Here is a 16,092-nt window from a genome sequence, read left to right as displayed (position 1 = left end):
AGGTAAGCTTGTGTTGCGTGTGTTTCCTATCATATTTATGTTGTTGCAGAGTTCTTCAGAGTTTGGCGCGGCATATCGAGATTCACGCTACCAGGTAAGTTTTTTGGTCTGTTTCTCGATGAAGCTAACAACGCTAATATCGCTGCAGATTTGTTGCTGTAGTTGTCAATATAATGACTTTTGCGTTGAATGTGTGTGACTTGCAAAGAAGAGGCGGGAGCTGTGCGGTTCGGACGGTGGAACAGTGGCTTGTTTGGAATGCAAGCCACAGAGCTGGACTTCCGCCGGAGACGCGGGGTAATATGGGCTCGAAAAATGTCAAGCGCTCTTTGCCATCCGCGACAGCCAATGGCAGGAGAAGGTCGTTGCCGAACTCGACTCTGCACTGAATGCCTGGATTGCAACGACGCCGGAACATCGTGGGTTTCTCAGGTCATTTGTTTCCTTCGACTAAATGTGTCTCCTTAGTGCGATGGGATAACTTTGCACATCCAAAAGCTGACCCGAGTCCTGAGGATGCGATTTTCTTCGAGCAGTCAGCAATGCTCCACGCATCGTTCTATTGTCTTCAAATCTACGTCCACTGCCAATACCTACCGATGGTCAGGAAGCGCACCCGCGATTCTGTCCAGGTTGGTGGCATCTATCTGACCTTGAATTGCACTGATTTGAATTCGTAGACATTGCCTTCGCTAGCAATTTGCACCAATGCATCGCGGGCGACAAGCCGGATTCTCCATGTCCAGCGCGAGCGGAACAAAGGTCGACCGGTCCCAGAAGTCACCGTGTGCCCACTTTCTCAGCCGATTTGTTTGACATTAACAAACAATGGTGTAGCCTTTCGCATTTGCTGCCGGGCTCATTCTGGTCATCAATGTCTGGAGTGCAAGCCACACAGCTGGACTCCCGCCACACATGAACAGCACAATAGAGCAGGTCCAGCAACTCATCGAAGTCGTGCGGGTTTGTGAGGACAGGTCAGTCGTGTTGTTATATTTCACAGCTGTTTTGTTGACATCTGACTCAGATGGCTAGTCGCAGGACTGTTCTAGTAAGCATTGCCCTAAACGTTGTTCACAACTAAGCTATGCAACAGTGACATTCTCTCTGAACTCGCCTCAGTGCCAGAGCCCCCAAAGGCGCTCTCGAATAGTCCAACCGCAATGCCGTCGAAGAAACGCGGCAGGCACTCGTCGGAAGCCAGGACCACGGCTTCAGTGCCAACACCGTTCGGCCGGGACGGGTTGACACACGCGATGGCTGCTGGCCACAGCGCCAAACCCGCGACGAATGAGGTGCACGAGTGGCTCTCGCATTTCAAGGAAATGACCGCGACCAGCCCGTTTGGGTTGCCGGACCGCGACGCGCCGATGGCCCCCTGGGAGACCGACGAAGACGTTATGGCCATATGGGGGGCGTCCTTGCCAACGGGATTGAAGTAAGCAAGTTGATTTGACAGGCGTTTGCTCATGTCGTGCAGTCTCGACGACTGGTCAAGCTATTTTAGCACAATGTCGCAATTCAACTCGACAGGGTAGCTCATGGCACTCACGACACCCCGACTCGCTCCACATTCAAGTACAACACATACCGATTTGGGGAATTGATTGGCAGAATTTTGTTCAAGGCCGACACCCCAGCTTTTGATGCTACGACAAGGGATGATGCAGCGAGCGGCAGCGTGGGGTTCGGAGCGCAATTACTAGTATTAAAGCCACATTGCAGCCAAAAAAAATGGATGAAAAGGGAGAGGAGGCTCCGACAGCAAGCGGCAGCTCGGGCAGGGTGGGTCCAGCCCTGGTCGGGGTCCAGGTTGGAAAACCGCGGCTGGCGCGCCTGTTGGAGGTGGCCTGAGTGTCGGGTTTGAGACTATGGCTACTCATCCATGTTCTCCACGACATATGTTACCTCGGGGCCCATCTGTGGCCGGCAGTACTCCGCGACCCACTCGCTAACGACTACTTGCTCGGCGGTAAGCCGTTTTTGTGTGTCATAGCATACCATCGACCTGAGCAACGTTTCCAAGACCTTTCGCTCTTTTCCTTCCGGTATAGTTTCAAACCCAAACTTCAAGAAAATCGACACATTCGGTCCGCGGATTGCCCGTCCTTGGTCGTCAAAGTCTGTATGGCCAGGCCAACTTGTCCATAATTCCTCGGGGAGTTTCCCAAGGTTGAGGACCATGTCGAGGAGCATTTTGTCGCCTCTGTAAAATAGACTGCGACCATTTGCGAATAAAAGATGACAGAGTACGGCAAGAGCCCAGATGTCGCTCTGGAGAGTGGGATGCTCCAGAAAGCCAAGTATAGCTTCGGGTGGACGGAGTATCAATGGTGAGGCAAGATACGGTGGATCAGTTAGAGTGGGAATACTCGACTCGCTGAAATCGCAAATCTTGATATGTGGTTGACGGAGGCAGAGTTGGAGTAGATATGGGTCATCGCACATTCCAGGGACGAGGTATCGTGGCTGATGCGGTGATGTCAAGTCTGCGCCATATTCGTGTTCGCCGGCCACGCCCAGGTCTTGCTCGACATCCGAAGCGGTCCGCCAGGTTATAGGGAGACGGAGGAGAATGTTTCCCTGGTGGAGATCGCCATGGGCAACGTCTCGCTTGTGCAAATATCGAACTCCCAATGCAATTTGACCAAACATTCGTCGAACCATCTCTGGCGGGAAGCGTTCCGAAGCCCAAAAATTGCCAACGTAGGATGCCAAGTTTGGGCCGAGTACCTCGCCGACAATGCACTGGTGCCTGCCATTGGGGCCCTCGTGGATGAAGGCGTCAAACATACGCGCAACATGTTGGCTGCCCTCCTCCTGTTCGTCGAAATTGGCCTCCAAGTGTCGCAGAACCTGGACCTCAGTGTCAGATCTCCACGCAGCGACGACTTTGAGCGACTTCAAGCTATTGTCGTTGGCGTCATGGACGACCCAAATTGTGGATGATTTGCCATGGCCAAGCTTGTGTAAGACGGTGTATCGTCCATCTGAGAAAGAGTCACCAATATGGATAGGATGGAATCCCTGTGGCTGATAGTTGTAGGGATTCTCTGCGTCAATGACAAACTTGAGGTCCTGGTTTGCATCACTCATTGAAGTGTGAGCAAATAGGAGGTCACATCACCTTCAAAGAAAAAAAAGGCCCAAGGCAAAGGGAAGAGTGAAAACTGCAATTATATGCAAATATATACTTCAGAGTGCCGAAAAGGTTACGTAGGTAGGTAAGTGCCCAATGAGCGCGATGCGGGAAGGGTTGCTAACTACTAGATCGCAAGAAAAGATATCATACACCCGCGTTACATTCGAGCACCTACTAGCCCTTCTAGTTTTTGGACGCAGACGACAGCGATCAGTAGCCAACACCGTTGACCTGCAAGGTATGAGCAAAAAAAAAATCAAAAAATAGCGAAAATAACGCACCTTCTCTTTGACGGTGTTGATGAACTGCTGGTAGCTCGGCAGCACGTCCGCCCGGTCCTGAATGAGCGCGCTGAGTGCCCACAAACGCAACGGCGCCTCTCCGTCCTCCTTGACGACGTAAACGTGGGGGTAGTAAACACCGCGCCGCATTTCCCTCGTCTTTTGGATGATAGCATTGACCCGCTGCGAGAAGGGGTTGTCCAACACCGGAAGGGTAGTCTTGCCGCCACGTAATACTTCGTAGTTTGGCAAGTCGAACACGTCCATGATGAGCTGCGGCACAGCATCACGCCCGACAAAGAGGAAGATAGTCTGTCCATCTTCGATCAAGAAGAGACCATGGCGCTCCAGTCGTTCAGAGGTCAAAGGCATCGCCGGGGGCATGATAACACCATGTTCGCCAACAGTTCCAGCCTGGAAATTCGTCATTTCATTTTCAGTCGAGATGAAATAAAAACTCACTTCGGGAGGCATTGTATGCAGAGAGTAGAACGAAGGATAAAGATAAGGAATCAGAAGTTGTGATGGCAGCGAAGTCAACAGCGCCTGGGAGTATGCTCGAATATCCGGGGGAATTTGGGCACTTTGCCTTATGCCAACGTTCTTCAAAAGTGCCAAGATCAATACGGGGAGCATCTTCAGGTTGTCCGCGAAAGCCAGCTGTGCGCTGGCTCCAGCTCCACCAGCAGTCATGCTCGTCTTGTATGCGATGAAAATATCGACCAGCCGTTTGAATATATAGTCACGTGCGTCCTCAAGGCGATACGATAATGAACGTTCGACCGCCTTATTGGCGAACAGAGTGGTGAGAGCAATTTGGTCGGCCGACGCAAAGATTTCCGAAAGGTTACTTGTGGTAGGGTAGGCTGTGGTGACGACACGCAAACGACGCTCGCCTAAGTTTCCGTGAGTAAAGAGAACCAGGAAGACGGCCCAAAGAAACTTACCGAAACAAGTGGTATGCAGCATACCAGTTTGAAGAACCACAAACGGCGCGGTTAGGGTGTCTTCGATCTCAATTTCGATTGCGTAAGACTGGTTTTGAGGGACAGTCGGCATTGCAAGAAGATCTGTTGACCGGACGAAGAAGTTGCCGTGGAAAGAAGCCATTCGAAGGCCTAAGAAAACAAAGGATTAACGATAAACATGAGGATTAGTACTTTTGGTTACCTCGAGATGCTCGCACACGAGTAATGCATTCCAACATTATGGGCTGCGCGACCACATCGCCAAACTCTTTTGCAAACTTGATGGCGTCTTCGGACCGGGCAGCATTGAAGGCAGGATAGTAGTATGTGTTACCCGTAGTGTAATGCGGGAGGTTGGCTACAACCATGAGCAGAAGAACAAATATCAGGCGAATGAATACACACCAAGACTGGCCACATCCTGGTAGCCCGAGCTGAAGAGGAACATGTCCACAGTGACTTGCGCCCGCGAGCAGTCAATGGCAAAGGTCTTGTAGAACGAGTTGGCTGCTTGAAGGAGAGCAGATTCCTTGGCTGTGCCAAGAACCTTGGGATCTTCACGATTCTTGAGCGCACCCTCGCCAACAGAAGGCAAGCTCGCAGAGAGGGCAATGAGTTTGCCTCCAATGGGTGCCTAAAAGGGGTGTTAAAAATATGAACAGTCAGAAAAAATGGATTTCACGCGCCATTAACTTCGACCCAGCCTGTAAAGCAGGACCCAAAGCGCTTCCGATGGCGTTGTTGTCTTGGAACATATCACCAAGCCTGCTAAGTAGCGACTCGAGCGCGGGACGCGCTTCGGAAAGGTTAACAAGCAAGTCGGTCGGTTTCGGAAGGAAGACGTCGTCAATGTCGGAGACAACAAGCATGGTCGAATCTGTTGTTCCTGGCTGCAACCATATCAGTATCGGATGCGCTCACAAATGAAGATAAAACATACAGCCATTGAGAAGAAGTAGAGCGACGTGTCATAGCAGATAATGCCTATCTTGGTGATTTTGTCGTCGTCGGGAATGCGGTCGAGGTTTTCCAAAAGTGCACGGGTCGCAGTCGCGACCATACCAGACTGAACGGCAGGGTGGCTTACGTCGATGAGGAAGACGTAGACGGCCGGTTGTGGGGCGCGGACCATATATTCGGTGGGGGCAACAAACTCAACCACAGAATGGTTGAGTTCAGCGCGGGCCCAGCGATCACCAGGCTGGTTACGGGCCTGGTCCCAGTCGAACATCTGGGGGACCTCATTTGACATGTTACACATGCAGCAACGCCAGCGATTTCCACCGTCAATGAACTGCACATACGGGTTGATGTACATGCGACAACGCCGACAACGAGCAATGACGTCGGTCACGAGCGGGATGGCATCGTCACCTTCATCGAGAGTGCGGTAGGGCGTGAGAACTAGCGCGAGGGGAAGCTTGGACTTCCCAAGGAGGGAAGATGTCGTTGGGACTGCGTTGATAGTTAATCGCTGGTAAGATGGATCGGCAGTCGCGGTAGGCGCTGGCGACAAGCATGAGCCAGGGGGCAGGCGAATTTCTGGCGGGGGGGCATGAAGGTCGCGAGGGTCGGGTGGGGCAGTGAGGACATTTATGGTGTTGAGCGTGAACTGTTTTTGACCCATGTTCATCCCGCTGAATTGATTCGCGAGTCCATCGACGTTGTTGTTACCGAATTGAGGTTGCTGTTGCGACTGCTGGGCATAGGCCGGCGCGTCTGGTTGATAATACGCTGGTTGTCCTTGTTGACCAGCGAAACCACCCTCTGCAGCATATCCTGGTGTGAAAAGCTGACCCCCCGCCGCTGGTTGTTGCTGCTGTGCTTGCTGATTGGGGTCCACCGCACCACCGTAGTAGCCAGCATCTGGTGCAGAGGCCAACGTGTCTCCTCCACCATAATACGCTTGGGTCTGACCAGCAGCATATTGCCGTCTCTTTCCGTGGCCCCCACCAGTCGGAGCTGCTATAGTTTCTGCGGGGGGCGGGACACTTGCAGATGGCTCTTCCCATTGTGTGTGGTTTGTAGTCGTATCTAATGCCGCGTCAGTCACGAAAAAAGCACCACGTTGACGCTCACCGATGAAAAGGTATCGCTGGTTGGCTTCGTTCCTCGAATGGAGTTCAGATCAGCTTAAAACGCGCGCAAAGAGACTCACCACTCAGCAATCCAGCCAGGAGGCAGCGAGTCGTTTGCAGAAGCCATGGCGGGCGAGAACAGGGAATGTATTGATGCGGCCACGAAAACTGATCACATGCGACACGTCGTCGATATCAAGTTCGGTGACGCGCTTCAGGGAAGGACATAAAGAAATAAGCCCGCCTAATGCAGATATTATGCGAATTCTAGCTCTACATATCTGAGTCTTATAATAATAATGTCCAGTTTTATTACTGCAGAACCTCCCGAATAGCTTTGACAATCTCAGAAACGTCAATGGGAACTGCTTGCCCATCTGTTGGGCGTGAAACAGAGGGTAGCTCGTCTTGGGAGAGTCGTCTGTGAATTGGCGTAAGACAAAATGACACGTTGTAAAAGACTAGCACACGCCTTTCTTTCCACCAGGCAACATATCGCATGCCCAAGGATTTGGCAACCAGTTGCTGCTCAAGCGCAAACGTTTGCGGGGGGAAGAACTCCATGAGAGTGGTGTGTGGATTCCGTTGCATGTAAGCACAGTCGATCAAGTCGCTATCGTGAACGCCCAGCATTAGCTAGAGTCAGATGAGCACGATAGACTTCAGGAGTAGTAAAACCAACACACAGTTGACCGGGTAATCGCCCCGAGCCGGTCGGTCCAGGACATTTCTTCGTCGATGTTGGAGACTATATGAACCTCGTACCCATAGTCTTGTTGTAGCTTTTGCAGAGCCTCCACAAGTGCCGCGTGGTCTTCATCGTTCAACTTCAAACCATTCGAATGCGACTGACGATGCACATAAGTGATGCCATTTTTAGGTGCTTTGTCTCCGTTGACTCCGAAATACGAGGCAAGGTTGAGTCGTATGGGCTCCCACCAGTGCTCCGATAACCCATCAGTCTTTCTGAAAGCGGGTGCATAGATCGGTTCATGGGAGTCGACCCCATACGATGCTGCAGTTCTGTCCGCAACCACGAGACGTTCAATGACAAACGGCACTTGCATCTTGTGGTAGTCCTCCCAGTCCGCATAATACATGACAGTCATGAACGGGAATGCTGCCTTGACTAGTTCAGGGTGGAATCCGTTCACCACTCGTTGTCGACGAGTTGTGACATCCGCGTGCTCGGGATTCGGGTCCGTGAAGAATCCGTAGTATGGAAACATCAAGCGTCGAGGAGGAGTAAGGGTTGTTGCCCCATTCGAGTTTATTTCAGAGTCCAGCGCACTATAGGTTCTCCACAATGCCAAGAGAGTGGAGTTGTGTGGTGAGGAATCGGCAGCCATCCAAGTTACTCCTCGTATCCTGCCGCAGCGAGTCAGCCACACGCGGAGACAAGACCTGTGAAACAAACCTTCCGCCGTAGGGAAGAATAACCTTTCGAGCTTGCTGAGGTGAAAGAATGCGCCAACGGTTCAAGTCGGCTGGAAGGATCATTTCATGTAATGGCGGGAAAGTCTCTGGTTCTTCTGTTACGAGGGTCATACTTCCATTGAAAAGAATAATGTTGTCGACAATTGTATAGCCTGCGCAGCCTAAGAAACAGACCGAAAGTTTCGAGTAATGGAGCGCACCGGGAGTATGCTTGACCAAACGGCTTCGGGGTACATTCTCTCCCCATCGTTGAAACGCGTCTGTCACTGTTGTTTCGCCCAAAGTCGGGCCTCCCAAGTCCCCAATCTCGTCTCTTTCAACCCACATCGCCCCATGCCTCCCAACACCCTTCGGTTGACTTCTTTCCGTTCCATCACCAGCAATCCTTCCCTCTTCCCAATCCCAGTCTCCATATATCATACTTTCGAGGGCATCTCGGCTCTTTAGGGGACGTCGCCCGTCGGGACCGACCTCCGCTCGTACGAGGCCAAGTTTGCTTAGCACTGCGTTTTCACGATTGAGGCCAACCAGCCGTATTGACGAGTCGATGTTATACGAAAGGGTGAAGACGGTCAAGCAGAATATGACCAGTGAGATTTCACGGCGCGTGGGTGGAGAAGTCCATCGCATAGTGCGGAACGCAGTGCCAGATAGTCTTCAAAAGACAAGAAAAGAGAAAGACAGGGTCGCGAAGGTGCCGGTGATGGGTGGCGCAAAGGCGGAGTTTGAAGCGAACAATTCTGCACCGACGACACAATCGACGACGCTGCGAGTGGTCTTCAGGTGTTGAACGCGTGCCAAGTGAAGATTATGTCGTTCAACGTTGGATGAAAGTCGCGACTCGAATGAGTGGTCACACTCGCATGAACAACTTGTTCGCAACAGCCATGAGGGTTGGAGCGGAATATCCTAATTCCTCTGCTGGTGCACCATCTCGTTCAATGCAACCCTAGATCGAATTCGAAGTCTTCCGAGTGTCGCAAGCACCCACGTTCACCCACACCCACAAAGAAAAAAACCAAAAAAAGTCAAGAACAGCTTCCTTTTTTTTCCGCTCAGTAATCTACTTATTAATTAATAAGCCTCGTGGTTTGCGTCGTTTTGCTCATAGACCGCCTCGGTCTCGGTCTGCCGACACCGATTTGACCACACTTAATTTCTTAGCGATGCGCTCTACTTGACCTGAACTGCCCTGACAAAATGTAAACGGCGGTGCTAGCTTTTCTTTTCTTGTCCATTCGATTACCCGCGGGAGAAGATCTCGACGTGTTGTCCATGAAGTACTGGCTGTAACATCATGGTCTCATGGCATTCAGGTGATAGCATTGGGCGTTTTCTGTTCACCACCAATCCCAAAATTGCCGCTACCACAGTGCTGCTTAGACCTCTGTATTCTGGTGTCGTCTTCCTCGACCCTTCAGAAGCAGTCATCTAGGAGGACAGTCGCAACTCGACATCCGACATGCTTTTTCCTGAATTTGTTTCATGGCCACTTCCGAATCCATCGATGCTCAAACTTTGTACTGTTCAACCCTTTCGGCTGCGATAAGTGTGCCTTTATCTCTATCTTGATGCTGAGTGCGGAATGAAGTTCTGTTTAGGTTTCCATCCGCCGGCCAGGGCCTGTTCTGGAGTCTGCAGAACAAAGTAGACTACTGCTGGACCTTCAAAACACTTTCATCACCGAACGGCCGATGCTCAACAAGTTGGTCCTTTCTTCAAACACGGATGAAAATGTTCCTGGATCTGTTTATCAGCCCACGACTGACCTCCCAGCAGCAGTTGGTCCCGACACAACGCATGCACGCCCTCAGGGCGCCGCGCCAACTATGGATGTAGCTTCAATTTCGCGAATGGCCAGACGGCGTCCAATCAGACCTAGTCTGCACGTTATTTTGAGCCCGCAGTTTTGACCAAGATGCCCAGAGACCGCTGTATTCCCTCAATACCCTGTCCCCACTATAAAGCATTGGAAGTCGCCCTTTCTCTCCACTACCCTCCTCCGCCTTCCCATTCGCTCGGACGACCCTTGGATCACTCTTGTCCTACCCTTTGCAAACAATATGTCGTCGGCTCGTTCGTCGTTCACTCTTCATGAACCCGAAGAGTCTGAGCAGGGGTCCAAACTTCCGGCATGTTTGGACCACGACGGCATTCCGAAATACTCCAACTTTTCTGTTCCGCCGTCCCAATCGTGTGTGACTCTCGCTCCCGTGACAACGGACGCCCACGACGACTGGTTCTTCGACCCGCGGAATCCCAGAAACTGGTCGGCTTGCACTAAATGGTGCACAACCGCAATTGTTAGTAGTTTTCTGACTTGTGGTGACGGTATTTGATGACACACTGTTAGGTTGCTCTTTATATGTTTGTTTCCCCGCTGTCTAGCTCGACCATGGCTCCCGGTGAAGCGCAAATCGCGGCTCGATATGGCATCACGAACCAGTCGATCCTCGCCATGACGCTTTCTATCTTTTTGCTTTCTTTTGGGATGGGGGTGAGCTTGAATGCCTCTAACAAATATTCGACTCACGTAAATCAAATAGCCCTTGGTTTTGGCCCCGGTGTCTGTGAGCCATCTCTATTTGCCATTACTCTTGATAACTAACGGCCGCAACAGGAAATGTATGGAAGGTATGAATCGTGGCCCGTCTTTGACTTCAACATCCAAACCACGCTCTATAGGAAATGGGTTCGTCCGACTACTCATCAGCACATGGTCCCCTTCACTGAATTGTCATCCTAGGTCCTTCACATTGGGAATATTTTCAGTATTTTATTTCATCTGGGTTGTGCATTTGCACCAAATACGGCCGCTCTCATTGGGTTTCGTTTCATGGGTTAACTTGGATTTTCTTCTGTTTGACGAAACTAACTGATCGCCTCTATATCAGCTGGTCTTTCGGGAAGCGCCCCTGTTGCTTGTGGCGGCGCCGTTGTTAGCGACTTATTTTCCGAACGGGAAAGAGCCTCTGCAATGGCTCTCTACAGTTTAGGCCCACTTCTTGGACCAGGTCTGCTGTTTTATTGAGCAGGATTGATTGTTTCTAACTCTTTCCTCCGTAGTCATTGGGCCCATTGCTGGCGGTATAATTAACCCACTGCTCCAGACATTGATTTGCTGATGTGTGGGTACAGGTTTTATCGCACAGAAGGTTGGCGTCCAATACGTCTATTTCGCATTGGCAGGTAGGAACTATCGAATGACAGGCTTTCATCGGACGCCGCTCATTACCATCTTAGGAGTCACAACTTTTGCGAGCTTCATTGGCCTTCCTTTCCTGCGGTAAGCGCACTCCATCATGTAGCCACTGAAGCTGAATGGGCTTTCCTAGTGAAACATATGCGCCCTTGATAAAGCTTCGCATTGCTGCTAGCGCTGTTGATCAAGAAAAGGCTCTTGACACCGTCGAGAAACCTCGGCCGGCTAATATCACAGGAAAACTTTACTTTCTGTGGATCAACTTTAGCCGGCCCGTTTATCTCCTCACGCACAGCTTCATTTGCTTTATTCTGAGTCTGTACATGGCCTTGTGAGTGCTGCTGTCAATCCGTTTCCTCGTGTTGACCAGTTCAAAGCTTATACGGGCAAGTCAAAAAGACTCAACTGCGAGTTTAGCGCTCATATCTTTAAAGCATCTACTATCTTTTCTTCGTCACTTTCAATGGTACGTGGTCCAACACCTTGCATATCACCCGCCAATTAAAATTATAGGTTTCTTTATGAGCACATATGGGTTTTCAACTGGTATTGCGGGTTTAATGTACGCTGGGCTCGGCGTAGGCTTTGTCCTGGCTACGTGCTCCGGCGCAAAATTCTCTAATGCCCTTTATCAACGCGTATGTTGCCATGTCCACCTGTTTTGACGTCTTCGGAGCATTTTCTCGATAGCTCTCGGACAAGAACGGAGGCAAGGGCGAACCAGAAATGCGTATTCCTCCCATTCTCGTGGGATCCTTCTTCGTTCCGCTTGGGCTCCTGTTCGTATTCATCTAACCTCTCAACCTTCATGAATTGACCCCATTTTGCAGATGGTACGGCTGGTCCGCAGAGACTAAATTGCCTTGGATCATGCCTGTCGTCGGGTCGGGTTTATTCGGCTTTGGCATGATGATCTCCTTGTGGGTGTCTTCAGACCATCACGGACGCCCGCTGAACCTGTGTAGCCTTCCAATCCAATTATACCTCGTCGACTCGTTCCAATACGCCGCCAGCGCACTGTCCGCTGCTTTTGTTCGTTCCCACGGCTTCGTTTTACCCCCTTTTGCTCACCAATTGATCAGCTCTTCCGTTCACTGCTCGGGTTTTCCTTCCCGCTCTTTGGACACGAGATCTTCGCGAAGCTCGGATATGGATGGGGCTTTTCGATGCTCGCAAGTAAGCTTCGTCCTCGCTGAGTGACCTGGTTCCTCATTTTACTCAACAGTCTGCGCGATATGTCTGGGAATTCCATTGTGAGTCGTCCTCCGGCTGGTCTGTCAAACGCTGATGCATCGAGCTCAGTCCTATCTACATATACTACCGCGGAGCGGCATTGAGAGCGAAGAGCGACTTTAACCACTAACACACTACGACCCATGTGAACAGAATTATGCTGAAATATAAGGGGATCTCTTCGAGACAAAGACAACTCCTTTCTCTGAATAAAATGCCTTGGGCTGGTTTCAGCTATGTCCCAAATGTTGCCCAACACCTTTTCCTGCTATATCTTTCTTCTGGTGGTCGCCTTTATGCCGGACGCAGAGCTGTCTGGGGTATTCCTCATGAAATGTGCTCTGCTTGCCTGTCTAGCCCAACGCCACTCGAGCGGGTTCAAACGGGCATATGTCCTACTGTTCATATTCTTGAACGTGCTTTACATGAGTGCATCGTCCTTTTTTTCGCGGCCTTGGCTGATCTTAGACTTGCGACGAGTAAAGTGGGTGTTGCCACGCACATCGGCGCGGGGACTTGCAGGTGTCGCTGTCAGTGCAGGATTACAATCGCCTGATCTGGAATGCGTCAATGACCAATCCGCTCGCGCTGATCTCCTTTCTCGTTGCAATCAGCACCTCCAACAAGCCCGAAGAACTGGGGCGCTGGGGAATGTTCATCATGAGTTACAAAAGATCTGCGGGTATTCTCATAGCTCTTTCGGTACGACACCTTCAGTTCTCCCATTGTGCTTTTATGACCATTGACAAGTCTCGCAGAACTGTGACGCGTACGGCCCACTGGGGCATTGCAACTGCTTCAAATGCCAACTCCGTCTCACTGAAGCCTCCCGCGCATTATTTACCAGTAAATAGCAACATTGTGTAAGGACTACAACAATATCACGTCTCTAGTTGCGCCAAGTACAACCATGATTTCCGCGGTTCGGTTCCTCTAATCTGAAACCCGTGCTACGAATCGGTCCGTCGCTTCCGACCTGTCGACGCCGATTTCGTTCGAGAGGCTTTGACACTTGCCGAGGCTGACTCGACAGAGCTCAGCCGCGACGACCGCCTTCTCGTTTGCATTCCCGGCCCGTTGCTGGCCGTGGAAGAAGCCTCAGCTCTTGGGGGAAGAGGACCCACACTGTCCGCTTCCTCTGTTTGCTCTTCTGACCCATCATCCTCATCATCTTCGGACGCCATGAGTGAACCAGGCAACGTCCGACTCAACCGATGTCCCTGGTCCTTCTTCTCTTTTGCCCGTCGCCGCGTGCTTTTTATCGGGGGCTGTTCTGGTTCATATGCCGCAGTGCTCTTGGTAGATTTACGTGTTTGCCTTGCTGGTGGAGGTGGCTGCGCTGGCAGGTCAGCAGCCACCTCTTCATGGTCGTCATCGCTCGTGAACGCCCCTGGTGGCCGCCTTTTAGGTCGTTTTGGCGCTGTTTTGGATTGTCGAGATCGTTTATTAGCCGTTGGCGCTGTTTGTTTAGGTCGCGCTAATGGTTTGCTTGAGAATACGGAATATGCAAGGCTTGCATCTGCATCTTCTCCTTCTTCCTCCTCTGCCAGCTCTTCATCGTCGGGGTCAACCACAGATACTGATTCAGCAACTGCCGGCTCAACACCAACAACACTCTGATCAGCCATTTCAATGTCGATGTTCTGCGGTATTGACAAGGGAGGTATCCCATTATCTGCCACTTTACTATCACGAAACACCGATGTCGATGCTGGGGTCGCGACAGGAGGACGGTAGAATGCATTCTGCCTCCGGTTGGCAGACTCGAAGAGAGTTTTCGGTGGGCTTGTGCGAGAGGGAGGGCCTATGGGTCTCATAGTAGATTGTGTGAGTGATGAGAAGGCATTTTGCGGCGTGTTAGAGCTAATTGGAGGAACGACAGGTTTTGAAACGGAAGTCGAGGCCACCAGCGGGAAGGTGCTCGGAGTATGATTGACAGGGATTCCAAATCCAGCGAATTTGGGCGTGTCTTGCAGCTTGCCATTGAGGGAAGCAAATAATGGTTGCTTCTGCGGAGTTGCTTGCATGATAGATGGCCGGGAGTCGCGTAGGTCCTCCCACGACATGCTCGTGTCCATCTCTCGATTTGAACGAGTACCATTAGTCGGTATATTTTGCTTTGTAGGTGGAGTTGCCAACTCCACATCCAACATCGTCCGTTCTGCGAGTGGCAAAGCAGCGTAAACTTCGTCCATCATCTTCGTGCGCTCTTTCTGCAGTGGTAGATTTGCACTTGATGCACCGGAAAATCTCCTGTCGAGTTTGATTGCGTCTGCAAACAGTCCAGTCTGGACGAGGCGAACGCAAAGCAAATTTTGGAGCGTGGCAATGCCAGTTGGGGAGAGCGTCGTGGACGGCGGAGTCGCGTATTTTTCCACGATATTTTGCTCAAAGGGGGAAAGGGCAATTCCCAGAAGTTGTTGAAGAGCGTTTCGACGTGGGGCTATCAACTTGAGCTTGTTGACAGCAATTAGGACAAGAAACACATACGATTCAGCGACCAATCAATTATTTTCTCCACAAGACGAGAGCGAGTGGGGTTTTGCTCATTGAAGGTTCGTTGGAAGCGCCATGCTTCAGAAAGATTTGATTCGGCGAGCGCAAGAGTGTAGAGGTCGATGTCATCAGGCTCAATGAGAAGAGGTTTCGCAGTTCTGACATATTTCAGAATTAATGGCATGGGATTTTCCGCCAAGGATATAGCTTGTAAGATTTTCGAGGCGTAGTCGGTGTTCAAACGCGAGTCGGCCAGTGTGGACACGGCTTGCTACGGAAGTTGGTTGTGAGTATGAGGATATGAAAAGAGGGCATGACACGCACTGGAACGTTGACCCCCGCATCTAGATTCCAATACGCGTCTGACAGAGCTGCAAAGTGAGGTGGAATACAACGCTCCGTCTTGAAGCGTTCTTCCCGCCCATCACGGTACCATTTCAGCAGGAAATAGACAAGGCAGTCCTGCTTGAGCCGGTCATAGGAGGAGAGTGTAATTTTCTCGAGGAGGAGGTGAAAGGTGTCGATGTCGCGGGGTGGGTAAAGCGTCCCAGGTAAATCACGAATGTTCCCCGACCGAAGGAGAATGTCGAATAAGAGCAGTTCACCAAGCAGGTCGCGCCGGCTCTCAATTTCCTCGCAGCATCCGTCGGTGAAAGGGAAGACACCAGGAGAGAGGTCAAAATGGGCAAGGATGGCGGCGACAGAGTCGCGAGCAACCTCCATGTTGACTGTTGACTCTGGGCGTTCTGGCTTGTACAGGGAGCTTGTGACATCACGTGCCTTTCCCTTACCTCGGGTCCCCGATCCATTGTTCGATCCATTGTCCGCCCCGTTTGGTACAAGTTTGGTAGGTCACGATAGATCTTGGAGAAATAAAAAAGTCTTTTTTATGAATCTAATCTAAGTGGCCACATACAACTGCTGCCTCTTGATTGACCCCAGCCTAGATAGACTATCATTATCATCATTCTCAGCTACTATACATGGCGGGAGTAGCTACCACACCACCACAAATTTAAAATCTTCAATATCCTCTGTAGCCACCTACACAATCCTGCTCTGCCCTACGCTGGCAAGGCAGGGGATGCTATTGGGCAAGAGCTATGAGCGCCATTGCCAAGCACTAATGGAGGGGTGAGAGCGGGGTGCAGTGACGAGCAGGTGGGGCACGGGTGGGGGCAGCGAGCGCGACAAGCAGGTGGTGGCAAGAGCAGAGGTGCAATGGAGCATTGTTTGTTTGCATTGTTCGCTGACA

The 16,092-nt window shown here is 51.1% G+C and overlaps 6 protein-coding genes across 6 annotated transcripts; 2 read left to right on the top strand and 4 right to left on the bottom strand.

Annotated features, from left to right (window-relative positions):
- Window positions 1–258: 258 nt before the first annotated feature.
- Window positions 259–1,538, top strand: MIND_00139900 (Zn(2)-C6 fungal-type domain-containing protein; the record flags this gene model as incomplete). Its single annotated transcript, XM_037358328.1, has 8 exons — window positions 259–297; window positions 356–419; window positions 469–632; window positions 681–785; window positions 838–977; window positions 1,028–1,051; window positions 1,097–1,438; window positions 1,481–1,538. 8 exons carry the CDS (start codon window positions 259–261, stop codon window positions 1,536–1,538), a joined length of 936 nt encoding a protein of 311 aa, XP_037226238.1.
- A 337-nt stretch (window positions 1,539–1,875) lies between these two features.
- MIND_00139800 (Protein kinase) lies at window positions 1,876–3,099 on the bottom strand (the record flags this gene model as incomplete). Its single annotated transcript, XM_037358327.1, has 1 exon — window positions 1,876–3,099. The coding sequence occupies exon 1, from the start codon at window positions 3,094–3,096 to the stop codon at window positions 1,876–1,878; it is 1,221 nt and encodes a 406-aa protein (XP_037226237.1). The 5' UTR covers window positions 3,097–3,099.
- Window positions 3,100–3,352: 253 nt separating this feature from the next.
- On the bottom strand, window positions 3,353–6,611 carry MIND_00139700 (Protein transporter SEC24; the record flags this gene model as incomplete). The annotated part of the gene is made up of 10 exons (XM_037358326.1): window positions 6,550–6,611; window positions 6,471–6,502; window positions 5,332–6,425; window positions 5,078–5,281; window positions 4,797–5,025; window positions 4,594–4,749; window positions 4,371–4,541; window positions 3,886–4,319; window positions 3,424–3,837; window positions 3,353–3,373 (listed from the first exon to the last, which is right to left on the bottom strand). Exons 1-10 carry the CDS (start codon window positions 6,594–6,596, stop codon window positions 3,353–3,355), a joined length of 2,802 nt encoding a protein of 933 aa, XP_037226236.1. The 5' UTR covers window positions 6,597–6,611.
- Window positions 6,612–6,781: 170 nt separating this feature from the next.
- Window positions 6,782–8,536, bottom strand: MIND_00139600 (uncharacterized protein; the record flags this gene model as incomplete). Its single annotated transcript, XM_037358325.1, has 4 exons — window positions 6,782–7,105; window positions 7,156–7,837; window positions 7,887–8,058; window positions 8,107–8,536. 4 exons carry the CDS (start codon window positions 8,534–8,536, stop codon window positions 6,782–6,784), a joined length of 1,608 nt encoding a protein of 535 aa, XP_037226235.1.
- An 855-nt stretch (window positions 8,537–9,391) lies between these two features.
- MIND_00139500 (uncharacterized protein) lies at window positions 9,392–12,471 on the top strand (the record flags this gene model as incomplete). Its single annotated transcript, XM_037358324.1, has 19 exons — window positions 9,392–9,457; window positions 9,508–9,787; window positions 9,833–10,209; window positions 10,260–10,403; window positions 10,453–10,476; window positions 10,527–10,598; window positions 10,653–10,746; window positions 10,801–10,920; window positions 10,973–10,993; window positions 11,045–11,095; window positions 11,150–11,192; window positions 11,242–11,439; window positions 11,479–11,746; window positions 11,799–11,887; window positions 11,939–12,028; window positions 12,074–12,140; window positions 12,191–12,284; window positions 12,334–12,361; window positions 12,411–12,471. The coding sequence occupies 19 exons, from the start codon at window positions 9,392–9,394 to the stop codon at window positions 12,469–12,471; spliced, it is 2,187 nt and encodes a 728-aa protein (XP_037226234.1).
- An 820-nt stretch (window positions 12,472–13,291) lies between these two features.
- Window positions 13,292–15,593, bottom strand: MIND_00139400 (ELYS domain-containing protein; the record flags this gene model as incomplete). The annotated part of the gene is made up of 3 exons (XM_037358323.1): window positions 15,162–15,593; window positions 14,832–15,108; window positions 13,292–14,784 (listed from the first exon to the last, which is right to left on the bottom strand). Exons 1-3 carry the CDS (start codon window positions 15,558–15,560, stop codon window positions 13,292–13,294), a joined length of 2,169 nt encoding a protein of 722 aa, XP_037226233.1. The 5' UTR covers window positions 15,561–15,593.
- Window positions 15,594–16,092: the final 499 nt, after the last annotated feature.

This window comes from Mycena indigotica (genome assembly GCF_014461135.1).
Source record: "Mycena indigotica strain 171206Taipei chromosome Unknown Mind.scaff0001, whole genome shotgun sequence".
Classification (NCBI taxonomy): Eukaryota; Fungi; Basidiomycota; class Agaricomycetes; order Agaricales; family Mycenaceae; genus Mycena; species Mycena indigotica.
The sequence above is the reverse complement of the archived record's forward strand: the minus strand, read 5'-3'. Positions and strand labels throughout refer to the sequence as shown.